This window comes from Helianthus annuus, chromosome 11, assembly GCF_002127325.2.
Source record: "Helianthus annuus cultivar XRQ/B chromosome 11, HanXRQr2.0-SUNRISE, whole genome shotgun sequence".
Lineage (NCBI taxonomy): Eukaryota > Viridiplantae > Streptophyta > Magnoliopsida > Asterales > Asteraceae > Helianthus > Helianthus annuus.
The window spans coordinates 30598659-30617857 of NC_035443.2; the positions used below are offsets into that span (position 1 = coordinate 30598659).

Consider the following 19199-nt stretch of genomic DNA (forward strand, 5'->3'; position numbering starts at 1 on the left):
CTATCTTTTGAATCTTAACTTTTAACCGTGAAATCATCAAGATTCAAGGTGTTCTAGGATGACATCATCATGTGTTCTTGAAGAACTTCATGTTTTGGCCTCAATCCACCAAGAATAACTTGGATCTAACCGATTTCCACATAAACAAACAAAGATCTTTCATAGATCTGAACATATTCACAATGAAAAGGGATTGAAATATGGTTTTCCAACTTTCTTTCAACTCTTTTACACTCAATGCATTCAAAACCGATATAATCGGAGCTTGTGCCGACTTACTACTCATTCTTGTGGTTGTGTTGGTTCAAGATCTGGATTCTATCTACGAGGTTAACCGATTTCGGGTTAAACATGGAACACCGTCTTGAACAGTTAAACTGATCGGATTTGGGTGATTCCTGTCCGATCAGGGGTACCAAAGTATTGACAAAGTTTCTGTTGCTTAACACGATATCAAAACGTGTCGATAAAACGACAAACAATCAAAACAACCAAGTATAAGACGAACAGGACGACCAGGACGGGGTGTCGTCCGATCGGACTGCTGTCCGAACGGACGGACAGCCAATCCGAACGACTGGCCAATCCGAACGACTTGTACCTTGGGTCCCACACTTAATCATTTTTCCCAACATTTGGGGTTCGAATGTTGAACGAATTGTTGTCCGATCGGACTACCATCCGATCGAATTGCCATTCGAATCATAAAACATTTAAACTTCCACACTTAAACAATTTTCAACATGTTCAATGCACAAAGGATGCCACCCGATCGAACAACCGTCCGATCGAGTGACAACCTGCTGTGAACTTGTTCTCGATAAAAGTATCCAACCAACCGGGTTGTCGTCTGATCGAACGACCTTCCGATCGACCGACCTGAAAGGGTGAGATACTTCTATGTTTTCAAAATGCTACAACAAAAACTTCAAAAGTCAAGTCATCATGCACAAACACATCCTTCCCAAAGGAAGAAACAATCCACTCGAACGGCCATCCGACCGGACGACCGTCCGAACGGACTACCACTATCACGACTGGCTGTCCGATCGGATTACCATCTGAACGAACTGCTGTCCTACTCACTTGTACTTTGCATCGTTTTGCGCGTCGCTTATTGTTATGCTATCGATCTGTTCAGGCTAACCCTACTCTCTAGCACTCCCTTCAATCCATCAATCTCTGTGAGTATACTCGATCCTTTTTTTGCTTTACTCACTTTTGGGTGTTACATACGTTACTTATGCTAAATCACCTCGAACACACTACGCAATACTTTAAACGCTAACCGTTACCGCATGTATACGTTACTTAATGAATGCTTGTTTGTTATGTTTACACTTGGAATGTTGTCTACCTGCCTTAGCAACGATAGTACTATTAGTTTGGACTCAGCACCCGTTCACTCGGGGGTTGTTAAGGACAATTACCTACATGGCTCACAGTGGTGAGTGTGTATCGCGAACTGCCTTGGGCAGTCAACCCGCAGTCATTGGTATCGATAGGTTCATGTCGATAACTAACATGCCTCATTTCACTCTATGTACGTGCTGGTTATGCGTAACGCTTTCGAACTCTATATGCTATTATCAAACTTATATGCTCGCCTTTACACTATGTGTATTGACTTTTACTTTAACGTATGTGACAGGTGCTTAGGATGCTTAATTGCTTTCGGTGGTGTGAAATCGAGGTTAGGAAAGACCTAGGTCAACAATAAACAATTGTCTGTAATAAGAATCTGAGTTGTCGGAACAGAACAATTTGACTAGATCTTTCTGTAATAATTGTATTATCATTTATGACATGCTATGGGATATGTTGCTTTAAATATCTGGTAAATATATAGTTGTTATGGAAACTTCTGGACAATCTGTTTCGCTTAGTGTCGCGCCCCGATATTTCCGCCATCGGTTGGGGTGTGACAGCCGGTAACATAATGAACCAAACCAATAACCTATATGTTTGTACCCCAATTATAAGTTTATAATAAGTTTAGGGGGCCATTGTTTCTACTCGCACATGACCCCCGAGGCCCCCAGAATTTCGAATGACGACCCATATCAATAGAATATAAATAAAAGTCTAGCATGGTCTGGTTCACGCTGATCATCAGCGCATGGGTCACCACGCTTGGTGGAGTTGCTACGCCCATTCGAAGCCTATCAGAGAAGAAGTTATCTCGACGCTACTACCTCATCGGTGATTTTTACATACGTAGTATTGCACCTCAATCGTGTCATATTACTATCATTATTATTTTGATAAAAATATATTACATTACATTACATTAAAGCACAAACTTAATGAGCAGTGATCTTCAAGATCTGGGTCGTCTGTTTTGATCTTACATTACATTACATTACATTATATTACATTACACTTTACATCTATATTAAAGCACAAACTTAATGAATAGTGATCTTCAAGATCTAGGCTGTCTGTTTTCATGGGCGTAGCTTAGAAGGTTGCCGCGGAGGCGCCCGACCCCCCGAACTTTTCGCTCAGTAGTGTTATATATGTAACTTTCGTATAGAAATATTTGGATATATACGTTTTCGACCCCCCGGTTCTGTAGAAATTTTTGGGTATATACGTTTTCGACCCCCCCCCCCCCCCGGTTATTCGGGTCAAGCTTCGCCACTGTCTGTTTTGATCTTACGGTTGCATGACAACACCTCTCTTTCTCTATATTAAAGCACAAACTTAATGAATAGTGATCTTCAAGATCTGGGTCGTCTGTTTTGATCTTACGGTTGCATGACAACACCTGTATTTCTCTGCAGCTCTCATGATCTATTCTTTACCGTTGTCTTTCCTATCTCTGTCTTTAGGGTGGAGAGTATGATTCAAACACTTTAGGGTGTTTGAGTTTTCTCTACCCAATAATCTCATGCCATGTCAGCTCCCCCCCCCCCCCCGTCACTCCCCATTTTCTACTCAAACACCAGATATGATTCAAACACCCACTCAATTAAAAAAAATAAAAAATTTGATTGGTTCTCTCTCCCCTCTCTCTCTCTCTCTCCTCCATCCCTTCTTCTTCAACTTCGGTGAATAGTCACCAATTCCACTCCTTTCCTACTCCCCACTCACCAATCCACCACCGGAAATGATTCACCGATCGGCAACCCCCCTCCCCAATCCCACTCCCCGCAATCGTACCGTCCCCCCTTATATATTAAAAAGCATATACACTTTTAATTATGATTCACATAAAAGAAACATGTATAGAGATAATAGAGAAACGAAAGTCGATCACGAAAGAAAGAGAAAGGTAATCGGAAAAAGAAGGGTGGAGAAGGTACACCAGCGGGAAGCAGACGCTGGCGACGGCGGTAGTTGGGTTTCAACACCGTTCTCTGACGACCTAATAGATTCTCTCCAGTGACGGTAGGTTGCAAATGGTGGTTTGAAGATCTAGCCTCCAAGCTCCGATGAGATCATGCATGTCCGTTTTCACTACTTTGAAAAAAGAAGTTTAAGGTGGAAACAAGCTAAAAGCCTAAAACGGACTAATTGTCACAATCATAAAGTTTCAAGTGTTGAATACTTAAAACATTGATAACTAAACCGTAGTTATCTATGTTTAACATGCTGGAAGATTTTGCTTTTTAATTTGCAGCCCAGAGTGAAGCCCGTTGATATAGAAGTGTAGTCCATTTATTTGGGTGAATTCTAAACCAATTGGTTTTAAAGTTGAAGCCCATATTTTATTAAACTGCTTAATTCCTTAGACTATTTGCTTGTTGGTCACAATTTGATCAAAAGTAAACTCAGAAACAGAAAAACAATGCACCAAGTTTTGGAGGGACTCTTTTCTTGTTTTATATATCATATTAAACTACTATTGTAGTTGTACATAATCAAGGAAGAACTCACTTTATTTACAGAGTGAAACAATGCAAACGACGACGGTGATTTTTTTTTTTACTTGGTCAGATGTAGTGTGCATTCCGGTCTACCCAATACACCTGGTCTAACCATGTAGGATTTTGATGACCTAGTGACCATCCCCACGTGGTTTTTTATGATAATGAATAATGAAAGATAACAAATGAAATCACGTGATAAAGTTAAAGTTGCTTAAAGAGATAGTAATGGCTATAATTAGGTATTAAAACACTTATTATTATATATATAATTGAAGAAGTTGTTAGCTAGTGTAAAATTATATTGACATGTAAGTGACTCACAAACATAATCTTATCTAATCATATATAATGTGATGTTATCTCATTAATTAATACATATTTGACATGAAAAATCTAAATTAATATTGTTGTAATTTTCATGATTTCTATATTTATTTAATTAATTATATATTTTAAGATAACATCCTTATTTTATAATTCAAAATAAATTAAAATGAATAATATATAGAATTAATTTTTATGAAGTCATATGAATAGTATTTGTGTCGTGTGTATATTTACTTAAAGCCTATAATTAATTGAAAAGTTCGATTTGAAACAATCCATGAGATCGAACTACGATTAATAAATACAAAATTGCGGTAAGATGTAGGTTCAACCGTATTACTACATCATGAGATTCAACCACAACTAATTTCTCAAACAACTTTAGAAGTATCTAAAGGGTTGTGAATGTAATCGCTCATTATTTGAAGACAATTGCAAAAAAAAAAAAAAAAAAAAAAAAATCCGTACGCTCAAATCATATTTAAAAACTGGCCCCGCGTTATAATCAATTCTGGTTATGTGTAAAACACACTTAAATTAGGTTGCAAAACACTTGGGTAAAAAATTGATGCATGTATGTGATTAATAAATACTACTGTAAAACCTATAAAGTCCAAAAGGGAACATGAACAACAAAGCAAAAAACATAAACTGAACTCTACATCCATACAACTCTACCAAAAACAAATATGTATACAACTAAGAATCTTATTTTAGAATCATGTGTTACACTAAAACCCTATGTCTTTCAACTCTCAATGCCAAGCAGATGCTGACATAAGATCCCTATCTTTCCATCCCATTAACAAAGCTCCATCTTTCTCCACCAAAGTATAATGCCCAGAGTAACACTTGAGCAAATTCCCTATAACCGAATTCACATAACCGCTCAACGGAGACTGCTTGAACCCCGCCATAGTTAACCTCGACCTCCATTTTCTAAACAACTCATGTCGTTCCACTCTCTCCTTACCCTCACACGCGATAACATTCACTATATCACGAGCCAAACAATGTTGTTCCACGTTTATTCTGTCTTTTCGATCCCGCGCTAAAGTTGCATCCAGCGACTCGAATATCGCCGAGTAAAAATCCAACGCTTCCAAGAATCTCGGAAAGAAAGCGGCGGTATTTGTGTTCGATTCTTGTTCGATTAACGTTACCACTTTCGGTGAAAGAGACTTCACCATTCGTAACAGCTCGTCGCGCGGGTTATTCACATCGACGCTTTCATCAGGCATGTGGTGGAGTTGAAACGGGAAATTAACCGCGAGGGCTTCGTCAGGTCGAACGTCGAGCATTTCTTTGGTCACAAACGGGGCGTAAACCGGAAGCGAATGAAACTCGATTGGAATTTTGAACTTTTCCGAAAGAAATTCTAACCGGTTTCCAACTAAATCCAAACTGTCCCCACGCGCGTATTTCGAGACCGGATCGTCGATCCCCGTGATCCGAACATGTGGCGGGCCGCCAGGTCGAGCGGCAAGGGCTTGCAAAAGAGTCATCCATTGGGTCCCTTGACCGATTTGGAAGTCAATGATGTGGATCCGGTCTTCACTTCTGCAAGCTTCTGCTATCGCACCGTTTGCAGCCATATACCCGAATTTCAAATACGGGCATACTTCGTATAATATATGCATGTACGAAAGTAAATCTTCCCCTACGGGCTCGCGACATTTAAGAGCCTGATAAATGTAACTACCCGATAACTCCCTTCTAGCCACCAACCCTTCCACCATATACGCACCGAGCCTCTGAATCGGGTCACCGGTAATGGAAACCAAAGCGCGTGCGCGTTCGACTAAATTCTCAAACTCGTGAATCTTGTTCCCAGCTAGAGCACTCGCACATGCAATGAGCAACTGCTTTAGATTGATATTACTATCATTGTTACCAGATAGGCCATATCTCGGGCCATATACTGCTTGCGGTTGGACCATGTTTGAACCGGCGGGTTCGTGGGTCCACTGTTGCGGCCACTTGGTATGACCAGAGGGCCCCTCATCTGAAGCCATCAGCGTCGTTTCTATATCCTGAAGAGCGTTTTTCATGCAGTGAATACTCTCCGATTGGTTAAAAGAGGTACAAACTTCAAAGGAAGAAGGACTAGCACCTGAGCTCAATGTTTCGGAATCGAACGGGTTCGAAAAAGGACAGTTGGGAGAGTTTCGTACTTCAAACTTTTCGATTAACGTGGACGCCACGGGGAGTTTTTTGTTGGGCGAGGAGTAAGTTGACGGTTGACCAGTAAATCTATAAGCGTAAAACTGTTCTGATCCCATGCTATATGATAACCATCAGATGATGTACATCATTTGCTTGTTTTGAAGGTTAGTATTGTTTTGTTGACCAAAGAATAACTGCAGGGTCTATGGCTGTGTATGTCTGACTTCACAAGTTTATAAATAAATAAGCCTGCAATATAAATGCAATGAATGAATATTGTTACATACTTGATTAACAATATTGTTTGATGAATCAAACAACCATCAGAACAACAGGGCAGCTGCCAATACTACAATACTCTATAAGTTACTCACACATAGCTACAAATCATATGCCGATTTAACACTTAAACGAGACGTATTTAATCGAAATATACTTCTCAGAATAAAGATCAATACCCGTAAGAGCTCTAAAGATCTCATGAAAGATTGGGAAAGAACCAAACTAATTAGTCTACCACAAATTTGAAGTAATTAACCATAAAAACAGATATCAACTAAGGTGTGTAGATATAATCAAAGCCTTTAATAAAAATAAAAAATAAATAAAAAACTCAACCCATCAACCAAATCTAATAAAAATCAACTCTTTGACTCGATTTATTCAACGATATAAAAAAACTAAAAAACAAATATTTAAAAATGAAAAAAAAAAAAAAAAAACAGAGCTTTCTTCTCTCAAGCATTTTAACAAACACCTTATGGACAAACCTAAAAACTTATATTATGATGGCAGAAAGAACATATAAATTTATTCCATTTGATCATTTCAATATGCAATCTGCAGGTAATAATAATAAACAAATTTTGAACTAAATCTTTAAAAAAAACAAAACTTTCTTCTCTCAAGCATTTCAACAAACACCTTACAGACAAACCTAAAAACCTATATTCTGATGGCAGAAAAATCATACAAATTTATTCCATTTGAGCATTTCAATATGCAGGTAATAACAATAAACAAATTTGAACTAAATCATTAAAAAAAACTATTGATTTTGCAAGAAAGAACAGCTGCAGAGCTTCGATCAGAATCAAATTTCACAAGAAAAGTTCATGTGCGTACCTTCAACAAGAAGAAAGATTACAAGAGCTGAAAGATAAGATCATATGATTATAAAATTATATTTGTTTTTTTATTTTATTTTTTGGGTCGTGTATGAAGCTTCAGGAGAATTTGTAAAACAAGCGGCAGGGGGTCTTATATACGCTGAGAGATGACGGAAGCTAACGGAACCGTTAGGGGTGACGTCATTGACAGCGTCTTGTTAACATCAATCAAAGTAACGGACCCTCCACCGACCGTTGCCTGTTTCAGACTCTATTGATTTTTATATTTGATTCTACATTTGTACTCTAACCGTGCGACCAGATAGAACGTTCTACACGTTCCTTTTAGACTATAAACTAATTTAAGTTTATGATTAGTATATTTAGTCTCTATATTATAGGATATGTTTGGCATGGAGCTTTTAGAAGTTTTTAGGAGCTTATAGCTTTTAAGAAAAAGCTACTAAATAAAAAGTCTTGTTTGGTTGAAGCAGCTTGAAGCTTTTAGGTTAGGAGCTTGAAGCTTTTGGTTAAACGCTTCTACTAGTAGCGTTTAGAAGAAGCTACAAGCTTTTAGGGAAAAAATGACTATTTTATCCTCTAAAGATAATGAACTTTTTAATGCACAAGTTTTTTAAATTTTCAGTTATGTCCATTTTGGTCATTTTATACATTTTATTAAAAGCTCCAACTCTTCTGCCAAACATCAAATATATCTAAAAAGTTACAGCTACTAGCTATCAGCTACAGCTATCAGCTACCAGCTTCCAGCTATCACTCACCAGCTACTTTTGCCAAACATACCCTATAACTGTTACATGTTACATTGGCTATCCTAATATTTTTCGAGAAAAGTGTCCGGATAGTCCATGTGGTTTGCCCAGATTTCACCTATAGTCCCTACATTTTTAAATTACAGCTATAGTCCTCAAGTTTTGCAAATTCGTTCTCGGATAGTCCCTGAAACGGATGGGGGTTAGATTTTGGTGTTAAGTGGGTGTGAAATGACTAAAATACCCAACATTTTAGTTTATGACATGGAACGAAATTTGTAAAAAAAGTGAAATAAAATATATGTGGGTTAAAAGGGGAAGGGGTATGGTCCCAAATGGCGCGCATAGCCACACACGTACACGATCATACCCACAATTAATAAACACTCATCCGATGTTAGAGTTTTTCCTGAATAGGAACACATACGCACGTGTAGGAAGACAGCTCACGTAAACGACATGCAGTACAGCTGGACAGCAGCATGCAACCAATCAGGTTGCAGCAGACTCTGCAATTACACCTCTCACGATGGAGTAATCGTGTAGGGGACAACAAGTACGAAAAAGACGAATATGTGGCACCAATCAGTCGTCGTTAGATGTAGTCACACAATCTCCACTAACGGATGATGGCAGGCCCGACTGAAGGTACACTTGAGCGATGACGTGGGCTGATTGGCCTTAGCAAAACTATTGTTGTCGAAGAATACCCACTTGGTCCCCTCTGGCAAGATAGGTAGTATATGCAGAGATGGCGGTGACATGGCGCAACGTGATTGCCCAATCAATCACATTGCGCCATGTCACCGCCATCTCTGCATATACTACCTATCTTGCCAGTGGGGACCAAGTGGGTATTCTTCGATAACAACAGTTTTGCTAAGGCCCATCAGCCCACAATCCTTCTCTCCTTCTTCCTCCAGCTATAAATAACAGACTCCTCCAAAGGTTTAAGAATCAACTCTCTTACTCTCTTACAATTAACACACTCATTTACTATCCTTAAACGAATACTTATTCTCATCCCGCAGGGTGGTTACAAGGAGAACCCCCACCCACCACCTCTCCTCCTTGTAACGAGTTTCACGGTGTTTTTGTTTTGCAGATTACTCTCAGGACATCATCAGTCATTGATTAGAAGAGACTAAGGATTAACCACCTTGTCGAGACCACTTCCTTGGTTCTAGAGCTAAGCGGATAGAACCAGTGTTTCTTCAATGGGTCAATCCGATCCGATCCCGTTAAGACTATATCCAAACCCACAAATTTCGTATTATGGTTTAATAAATTTGCTCCCCTAATTGAAAGCTCTAAATTGATTACCACTTGCTTCTACAACTTGTTCAATCAAAAGACATAGAAAGGGCCTCGCAATGAGGGTTTACCTACAATTTGTTATTATTATACTTTTTTAGTAGGGACAATTACATATATTCCCCTACAAACTTAATAAATTATATATATACCCGGTTCAAAATTTAATTTACATATATCCCCTTTCTAAAACCTAAAAATATCAAATAAAGCCATTTTGATTTATTATATTAAAATATATTAGAGAATGACTATTTTGCCATTTTTTACTGAACCTAAAATTTTTCAAATTTACATATTTTAACTAGTTTTTTTCATTATTTTTTACTTTTTTTTTAGTTTGTACAATTTTCTTTTTCAAAACACAAACTTGTTGGAAAAGCCAATCAGTTATTTTATACATCCTACTAAAACCTATTCATTATGAAGCAACAATCTTTAAAACAAATATTATGTTCGAATAGAAACTGGATCGCTAACACACAAAAAGGGAAACAAAAACTGAACATGGATGTTAGAATCACAAAAGGAAATTCTGCACAAGTAATCACCAGCAAGCTTCTAGCGTAAAGCTTCCCGGCTTCCGGCGATTCCGATGCGTTATCTTCTCCTTCTTCTTCATCGACGTCGTCATTTTGTAATTCCTTTCAATTTCTGATAAATCTGAATATAGGGTTTCATTAACTTAAATTGTTTTGTATGCCGAGGAAGTGGATCGAAGATTCAAGTAATTGAAGGTTAATCTTGAATAATTAGTAAAGTTGAGGAATTATTTAATATGTTTTATTAAAGTTTGGTTTATTTTAGGTAATTGGTATTGTAATTGATTTAGGAAAGGTTCAATGTCTTTGAGAGAAAGTTTAGTAATTGGTTTAGGAAAGATTTAATATCTTGGAGAGCAAGTTTAGTAGTACTATAAATAGGGGTCTAGATTATTGTTTTATTTGTCCATCTTTCTTTATAAGTTCATAAGTTTGTTTGATTGAATAGAAAGAGTCGTGGGTTTGTCCCCCCCCCCCAATATCTCATGTTCGTGTTTGTTGATACGATTGTTTGAACCGACTAGGCCAACAATTGGTATCAGAGCTACGGGTCATTACACATCACGAAAGAACACGATAGAAAGAGAAGAGGTAATCGATTGGAGGTTAGTCGTACACATCCATAACTGTCAAACTCGGTGATTGATTGAAGAAAAAAATAGCCCAACTTTATTCTTGCTTGGTCTCGCCGACTGCAAGGAAGGAGTTAGTGCCAAGATTCGTTTGTACGCAGAAAAGAAATCCAAAAGTAGATCATGGCTGGCGATAAAGAAGGGAACTCATGAACAGTGAAAGAATCGATGGGTGATTTTGTTTTGCAGGGCCCAAAGTTAACTTCGACCAACTACGCAGCATGGTCGGTTATGATGAAAGTTGTTTTGGGAGCAAACAGTTTGCAAGATGCGATTGGTAAAGAAAAAGGATCGGGAATTGAAGAAAGAAAGAAGTTTATGGCCTTAGGTGTCGTCTTCCAAACCCTACCTGAAGACATGATGCTTCAGATGGCTAAGTATTCAGAACCGAAAGATGTTTGGGAAGCGCTAAGAGTTCGTTATCTTGGTGCAGAAAGAAGGCAGAAAGCTCGTATTCAAATGCTAAGAAGCTAGTTAGATGGATTGAAGATTAGTGAGATAGAAAGTATTGATGAATATGTAGCGAAGCTGGGTGGAGTGCAGTCAAAGTACAAGAGCTTGGGAGCAACCCTCAAAGAAGAGGTTGTGGTGAGAAAATTCTTGAACTCTATGCCTGATAGATATTTACCTATTGTTTCTTCGATCGAGCAATTCGCAGATATCGAAAAAATGGCGTTTGAAGATGTGGTTGGACGTTTGAAGGCATATGAAGAAAGAAACAAGTTCAAAAATTTGAATGAAAGTTCATCCCAAAGTCAGCTTCTGTTCACCCATAATGAAAAGAAAGTTGAAAACTACCAAGGACGTGGTAGAGGACGTGGAAGATACAACGAACGTGGAAGAGGGAATCCAAGATGGAATAATGAATGTGAAAATAAGAATGATGAACAGGGTGAAGATCAGAGAAAGAACCCTGAAGAATGGCAAGACAGAAGAAAGAACTTGAGGTGATAAGATTGGGAACTACTCGAGCGAATGTAAAGCACCAAGCAAAAGGAAAAAAGAAGCGAATCTGACAAAGACAGAAGATGTACATGATATCGATCCATCTTTGTTCATGGCAGTTTGTTCGACAAAGAAAGTAAGTTTGAATGAAGAAAGGGTTATCCCTGGTGTTTTTGAAAAGAATGAAGAAGGAATGTGGTATTTAGACAGTGGTGCAAGTCATCACATGTTAGGAAAGAAAGAGTTTTTCACTACCTTGGATGAATAAGTTTCGGGTCAAGTAACATTTGGTGATGGATCTTTAATTGAAATCAAAGGTAAAGGGAATGTAACCGTGGTAAGTAAGAATGGCGAAAAGAAAATGTTTTTGTGATGTTTTCTACATGCCTAAGTTGAAAACCAATCTTCTTAGTTTGGGACAGTTAGATGAAGAAGGTTGCAAGATTGAAATAGCCAATGGGATGTTAAGGCTACATGATCAGAAAGGAAGACTGTTGATGAAGGTTTAGAGAAATCTGAATAGAATGTACAACATCAAGCTTCAGGTATGTTGTAATTCTAACAACTGTGAAGATGAAAAGAAAGAAAGTCCTGATGTGAAAGCGATTATGAAAGTAAGAGAAATTCGGTTTGGAACGATTCCAAAGGATTTGTTTGGAGTTCATGAAAGTATTGGTCAAGAACGAGTTGAAGAGAAGAAGCAAGTTAAGAAAGAAAGTAGCAATGTGGATTCAAAGTTAAATACTGAAGGAACGAATGCAAAGTTTGAAGAACCAATGAAACAGGTATGCTATAGGCACTTGAAAAGGAGGAACAAAGGCAAGAAGAAAAACAAGTCAAGATTAAAGGGGTGAATGAAGGTTAATCTTGAATAATTAGTAAAGTTGAGGATTTATTTAATATGTTTTATTGAAGTTTGGTTTATTTTAGGTAATTGCTATTGTAATTGGTTTAGGAAAGGTTCAATTTGTTGGAGAGAAAGTTTAGTAATTGGTTTAGGAAAGGTTTAATATCTTGGAGAGCAAGTTTAGTAGTACTATAAATAGGGGTATAGGTTATTGTTTTATTTGTCCATCTTTCTTTGTAAGTTCGTGAGTTTATTTGATTGAATAGAAAGAGTCGTGGGTTTGTCCCCCCAATATCTCGTGTTCGTGTTGGTTGATACGATTGTTTGAACCGTCTGGGCCTACAGTAATTGGTTTTGAAATTGACAGAAAAATTTGGTGTTTTGAAGTGCGATTTGAGGATTGAAATTAGGAATGTTTGTAAGCAAAGAGTTTTGGATGTGCATAGGTGGGAAGATGAATTTGAATGGCAATGGAGGTTAACGATGAAGAAGCGACAGACGTTTTTGGATTCTGGAGTGGCAATAGGATTCCAAGGGTATTTTTGTCATAATGTAAAATTCTGTGAAAGAAAGGGAAACATGTAATTTAAATTCTAGGTTGGATCTATATGTAGTTAGGTTTCAAAATAGGAGGATATATGTAATTCTCCATTTTTAGTAATATAAAAAGTAAATACAAAATAAACCAAATGAAAAATACCATCTAGTTTGGGAAAAAAAAAGTTTGCCTATTGAGCTTAAAACTAAACATTGGTCACAACAGCCAGAGGTCGAGATGATTTTTCAGACTAAACATGTTTAATTGTAATGAATGTCATTAAATGAGTGTAATTTCATTTGACCACATTTAAACTGTCTTAATGTCATTAAATGAAGTTTCAAAGGTTTCTTGTGTGTTCCATGTATTTTGATAGTAAGATCAAGAAGTACACACACTGTTAACCACATGATAGTAAGCTCGTTTGCTTTCTATAGGTGGTCGGGTGGTTTTAATTAAGGCGGTGCTTGAAAGTCTCCCCATTTACTATCTCTCTATTTTTAAGGCGCCGGTTAAGGTCATTCAGTCTCTGGAATCGCTTATGAGGAACTTTTTGTGGGGAGGATTGGAAGAGGTTAAGAAACTGCATCGGGTGGCTTGGGATAAAGTCGCGCTTCCTAAAAATGTTGGAGGGTTAGGCCTTTGTAAACTTAAAACGGTGAACGAAGCTCTCCTCTCTAAATGGGTTTGGAGATATAAAGTTGAAGAGGAGGCTCTTTGGAGAAAAGTCATAACCGCCTGTCACGGGAACTCGAGGAGGTGGTCGTTTTGGCCTCTTAACCGAGCTATATCAGGTATTTGGAAAAATATTATATGTTTGGTTTCAAAAGTGCAATTAAGGGGAAAAAGGATTCATAGCTTTTTTAAAGGCACAGTGAGGAACTGTTGTAGTATTCGATTCTGGGTTGATCATTGGATTGGGGACAGTCCGCTTATGCTTTTATGGCCTACTCTGTTTGCATTGGAAAAAGTCAAGGATTGTCGGATTAGAGATCGTATTTCAGTTTCGAGCGAAACAGGTTCGGTCAGATGGGATTAGTTGCGTCTTCCGGCCTCTCAGGTGGAAGCGGCTGAGCTGCAAGGCTGTGAGGTTTTGTTAGCTGGGCTGCATGTTTCAGAGGCGAAAGATAAGTGGAATTGGACTCAGAACGCATCGAGTATTTACTCGACTCAGTCTTTTAAGAATCTGTCATTAGATCCGGATATGTGACGGGTGGTCCATGGGACAACCCTTAAGTGTGTTAAAAGACGAATTAATCCCTCATTTGATCATGTAATTGTCTTGAATTAGATAACTACGGTTGCTTGTGTTTCAGGTACATTTGGAGCTTAAAAGTATGGAAATAAAGCTTCGAATAGACACGACTGGATTGGAGATTGAAAGACGGAGAATAAATGAAAAAAATAAATTTTGGAATTGAAGAATTAAGAAGATAACATGATAGAGGATGAAATTACGAGAACGCAGGCGAAAACGGTGAAGAAAACGGAGTTGAAACAAGAAAGTTATGAAGAAAACAAAATTGATTGCTGAAGCCTACCGTAAATTACGGTAGCTAGCATAATTTACGCTAGACACTGACAATCTTTTTATCACCGTAAGGCAGTAAAGACTCAACGTAAAGGTTTTAATGCTACCGCTGACGCAAAAAGTGTAACTGCCCTCTTTTAATCCGTTTTCAAGTGCCTTTTCACATCTATCATCATTGGGAACGTTTCTCAGCACTTTGGGGGCGATTTTGGTTGGTTCTACTTGGTTCTAAACATTTGGTTTTGGTTTTTGATTCGTATGAACTTGAACTTTGATGTTATGATGATCAACCGAACAATGTCCAGCTAAACTTGTGGTGATCATCTTAGGTGAAGGTTTTCTATAACTCTTGTGTGTTTGTTCCTTTATTTCTAGAATGATAACTTTGTGTTTGCTTTGATTATCATGGTGTATGAATATTTGATTGTAGCTTGTTAATTGGTATTGCAATTCTAGTCTAAATCGTACGTTCTTGGTGTCGTTGACAATCAAGATATCACGGGAAGGGTTAGGGTTGGATATTGATTAACTGATCTTCGGGAAACAACCTCGCATTCATATAATCCGAGTACTTTGTTCCCTTTTATCACAACAATTGTTTATACATGAGTTATGTCTATGTAACTCTTTCTAGTTGGAATTTCGCACAAGTGTTAAAAGAAACTGAATCCTAAGATGGTCATTGTTCTCATAATCTGAATTAAAAATCCAATCTTGATTAGTAAGTAGTTGATAATTTAGTTTTCTAAAACAAACAATCCAAATCATTGATCTTTAATTTATGCATATTAGGTTAATTGTAGTTAATTTGCAAGACTATAGAATCAACACATTTTCCACAAACTCCCTGTGTTCGATACCCATTTACTGCTATCTACTAGTTGTAATTTGGATTAAATTTGCGTGTACTAGGACAGAACGTCAAATTTTGGCGGCGTTGCCGGGGAGTAGTGCGCAACGTGTGTTAATTTAGTAGTTTTGTTTGTTATTTTCGGGTTTACGCTGGTTGTGTTTAGTGTGCAGGTACCACAGGTGTATGCATACTAGGGGCTCTCACAAGTCATCACCGCTATCGTTTGATCCGGAAATTGAAAGAACTTTGCGTCAAAACAGAGTTTTGTTACGAGAAAACAAAATCGTTGGTTCACCCACTTCACCCATTACACCAAGAAACATCATGGAAGAAACACAAGTACCACCCACTACGGGTCAAACAACATCAACTTTCATTCCTACATCAACACAACCTTTACCAAATACCACCATGCCTAATTCCACTATCAATCCTACTCCACCACATGACGTTACACCAACCAACACCATACCACCTATTACTACCCAAGTTGAACCTACTCTTACTTATAACCCCTCTACCACAATTCCACCACTTTCACATTTTTTCCCAACTACGGGTCAATCATCTTCTACCCACCCACTACCACAAAGCTCAACCGTCATTCATGCTACTTCTACATACCGACCACAACCGAATCAATCGGGCTTCCACTATTCATCTCTTCCATTCGTGCAATCTTTGGGTATAGGAGGAGATGGTTATAATGATGGGTATGAAGAAGATTTTAGGGGGTACGAAGAAGAAGGTTTTTACTATGGGGGTGATGGAGGTAATTTGGGACCTCAAGAAGGAGCGGGTCAACAAAGTCAACCATTGCAACAAATTCAAGATATGGGTAGGCCACCAACGGGGATAAAACAAATTCAGCTACATGGGCCACAAATCCAAAGACCAACACCTCTACAAAAAGTTCGGCCGCAATATTAACATCACCAATTCCAAAGGCCGGTGCAACAACCTCTAATGCAACAACATCAATTTCAACCACCATTTGCACCTCAAGGGCCTATGCAAGGGCAAATGGGTCAACCAAGAGTACCAATGGGTGCTCCGCGTAGACATCATCGAGAGGCGGTACGGGGTATTGAAGCTCACTTTAGACCGGTTATCACTAATAATCCTTCTCCGGTAGTGATTCCTCATCACCCGGATGGGAGGACTTTTGAGGTTAGAACAACCGCACTCCAAAGTTTGCCAAAGTTCAAAGAGTTAGCAACGGAAGAACCTTACTTTCATTTGGAAACATACGACTCCATTTGCAATACTATTGGAGGTCAAGGTTTTTCATCGGATGATGTCAAGTTGGTTATATTTCAATTCTCTTTGGAAGATAAAGCAAAGAGATGGTTTCATACGTTGCCTTCCGCGTCAATTTATACATAGGCCGGCATGCAACAAATTTTCTTGGAAGAGTTCTACACTTCTCAAAAGACAAATGATGCAAGGAGAAGTTTAAGGAGCTTTCAACAATAACCGGGGGAGATTTTTCATGAAGCTTTTGAAAGGTTCAACATGATGTTGAAAAATTGCCCTCACCACGGTATACAACTTTGGGAGTTGTTAAACGCGTTTCGCGAAGGGTTGAGTTTGGAGGATGCTCGTGACTTAATGTCAATCACTAACGGTACTTTCGGTACAAATTTTGAGCATGATGATTGGCAATTTTTGGAGCAAATGGCGGTTACTTCAAAGAGGAGGGCTCACTCTTCAAGACGGGCAAGGCATGTGATAGCAAGGCCACAAGTTCATGGAGTCAAGAATGTAGGTGTGCAAGCCACGAATCAAGTGTACAACGTGTGCACTAATTGCAATGAGATAGGCCACACGGCGGAAGTATGTTTGGTAGGAGTGGTTGAAGAGCAAGTGGAGGAGGTGAATGCTATTCAAGGGGGTGGTTGAAACTTTGACATGAACTCGAACACATACCACCCCGGGTTAAGAAATCATCCTAACTTCCGTTATGGGAACCCGACGAATCAAGCTAACCCAAATTTCCAAGGAGCTCAAGGTAATTTTGCACCTCGTCAACAATACAATCAAGGTAATTATTGTCACACCCCAACCGATGGCGGAAACATCGGGATGAGACGAACAAATTGCTCAAAACAACATAACACTATTTGTGACAATATTGATTAAGTCAAATTTCATAAATGGCTCAAATGTCATATATTGTTCAAATAAACAAAACAAGATTCCAACATAGTTTATTTCTAGGTGTGTTTCTAATCCACCCTAACTGGATTCTTGAATTCTTCATCTATCAACCTGCAACATGTATTAAAATAACATCAACAAAAAAATGTTGGCGAGTATACAAGTTTGATACATAGCATAGTAGAATAGAATGTGTAAATACTCATATCCAACACGAATAACATGATCCACTTTGCCTTTCCCAATAGACTAGTGGGAAGTTAACACGTTCAACTTGTTCCATACGTTCAACTTGTTCCATACGTTCAACTTGTTCCATACGTTCAACTTGTTCAATACGTTCAACTTGTTCAATACGTTCAACTTGTTCAATACGTTCAACTTGTTCAATACGTTCAACTTGTTCAATACGTTCAACTTGTTCAATACGTTCAACTTGTTCAATACGTTCAACTTGCATAGCATATGAGATTAACAAGCAGCGAAATGTTTCGTGTTTAAATGTGGATAGAGTGTAAATATAACAAGTTTCAAGTGTTGTGTAATTTGAATATAGAATACATGTTGCACCCAAAGTGTTTAAAACGAAAATGGGATCGAGTATACTCACATTGATTGCGTTGCGCTTTTTTGTAAGAACGCACGAGTAGAGATGGAGAATCCAAGAGAACAAACGAACGTTTTATCCTAAATGTTAAAATAACATGTAACAATCTCGTTATAAGTTGTAGATTAAATATAGTCCCTAATGTTTATGGTTTATAACTTAATTATTTTGATATTATACTTATTTATAACAAATAATTTGTGAAATAGTTTTCTATAAAAAAATAAATAAAGTTATCAATTCCACTTATAGAACAAAAGGTAGAAAACTTTCTTTTGAATCTTAGTGTTGAACCATTTTAAATATTTTACTTAACTAGTTAGTTAAATAGAATGTTATATTGTTTTTTTTTTTAAAAACTCACCATACATAGGTGAACTTCTACAAACTCGAAATAAAATAATTAATGAGTTCTGCTAGTTTGGAACAAATTGTTCAATATTCAATATTATATTTTATCATCAAAATATGGAGATATAATAATAATAATAATAATAATAATAATAATAATAATAATAATAATAATAATAATAATAATAATAATAATAAGTAACTCATAGCCTTGTCTTATATGAAAGTTATCTTATATAGTCATCTTCATAAAAACAAACATACAGTATATATATATTCTTTTAGTTTGGTCATATACCCAGAACCCAAACGTAACCACTGGTAAAATCAACAAGTTGTTGGTTCAGTTCTGTTTGTGCATGAAGGAAAACAAATAAATCATACCTGTCACAGCAGATAGTGCAGAGGAGAATCCTGTGAGAGAGTTCGACATGCCTGTCATCTTGATTTGGTTCCTCCTTAGGGTGCTAACTGATGATGGTGCTAAGAAAACCGAAAAGGGATATCGGCTTTGGAGAGGAGGCCGAAACTAATGATGTTATGATCTAATGGGGTGTGAATTGTGAAACTGAGTAACCCTTAAACCTCCACCTTATTCTCCTTATATAAGCACCCAGGAGGAAACCTAA

At 37.7% G+C, this 19199-nt stretch overlaps 2 protein-coding genes across 3 annotated transcripts; one reads left to right on the forward strand and one right to left on the reverse strand.

Moving 5' to 3' along the window:
• Positions 1–4828: 4828 nt before the first annotated feature.
• On the reverse strand, positions 4829–7616 carry LOC110889951 (chitin-inducible gibberellin-responsive protein 1). Of its 2 annotated transcripts, none has more exons than XM_022137519.2 (2): positions 7494–7616; positions 4829–6617 (listed from the first exon to the last, which is right to left on the reverse strand). In XM_022137519.2, the coding sequence occupies exon 2, from the start codon at positions 6482–6484 to the stop codon at positions 4958–4960; it is 1527 nt and encodes a 508-aa protein (XP_021993211.1). In that variant the 5' UTR covers positions 6485–6617; positions 7494–7616; the 3' UTR covers positions 4829–4957. The 2 variants fall into 2 exon arrangements, with proteins under 2 accessions (XP_021993211.1, XP_035835584.1); XM_035979691.1 differs by lacking the exon at positions 7494–7616 and having other exon boundaries at positions 4829–6235; positions 6316–6455.
• Positions 7617–10906: 3290 nt separating this feature from the next.
• On the forward strand, positions 10907–11689 carry LOC110888008. The gene is made up of 2 exons (XM_022135556.1): positions 10907–11189; positions 11262–11689. Exons 1-2 carry the CDS (start codon positions 10907–10909, stop codon positions 11687–11689), a joined length of 711 nt encoding a protein of 236 aa, XP_021991248.1.
• Positions 11690–19199: the final 7510 nt, after the last annotated feature.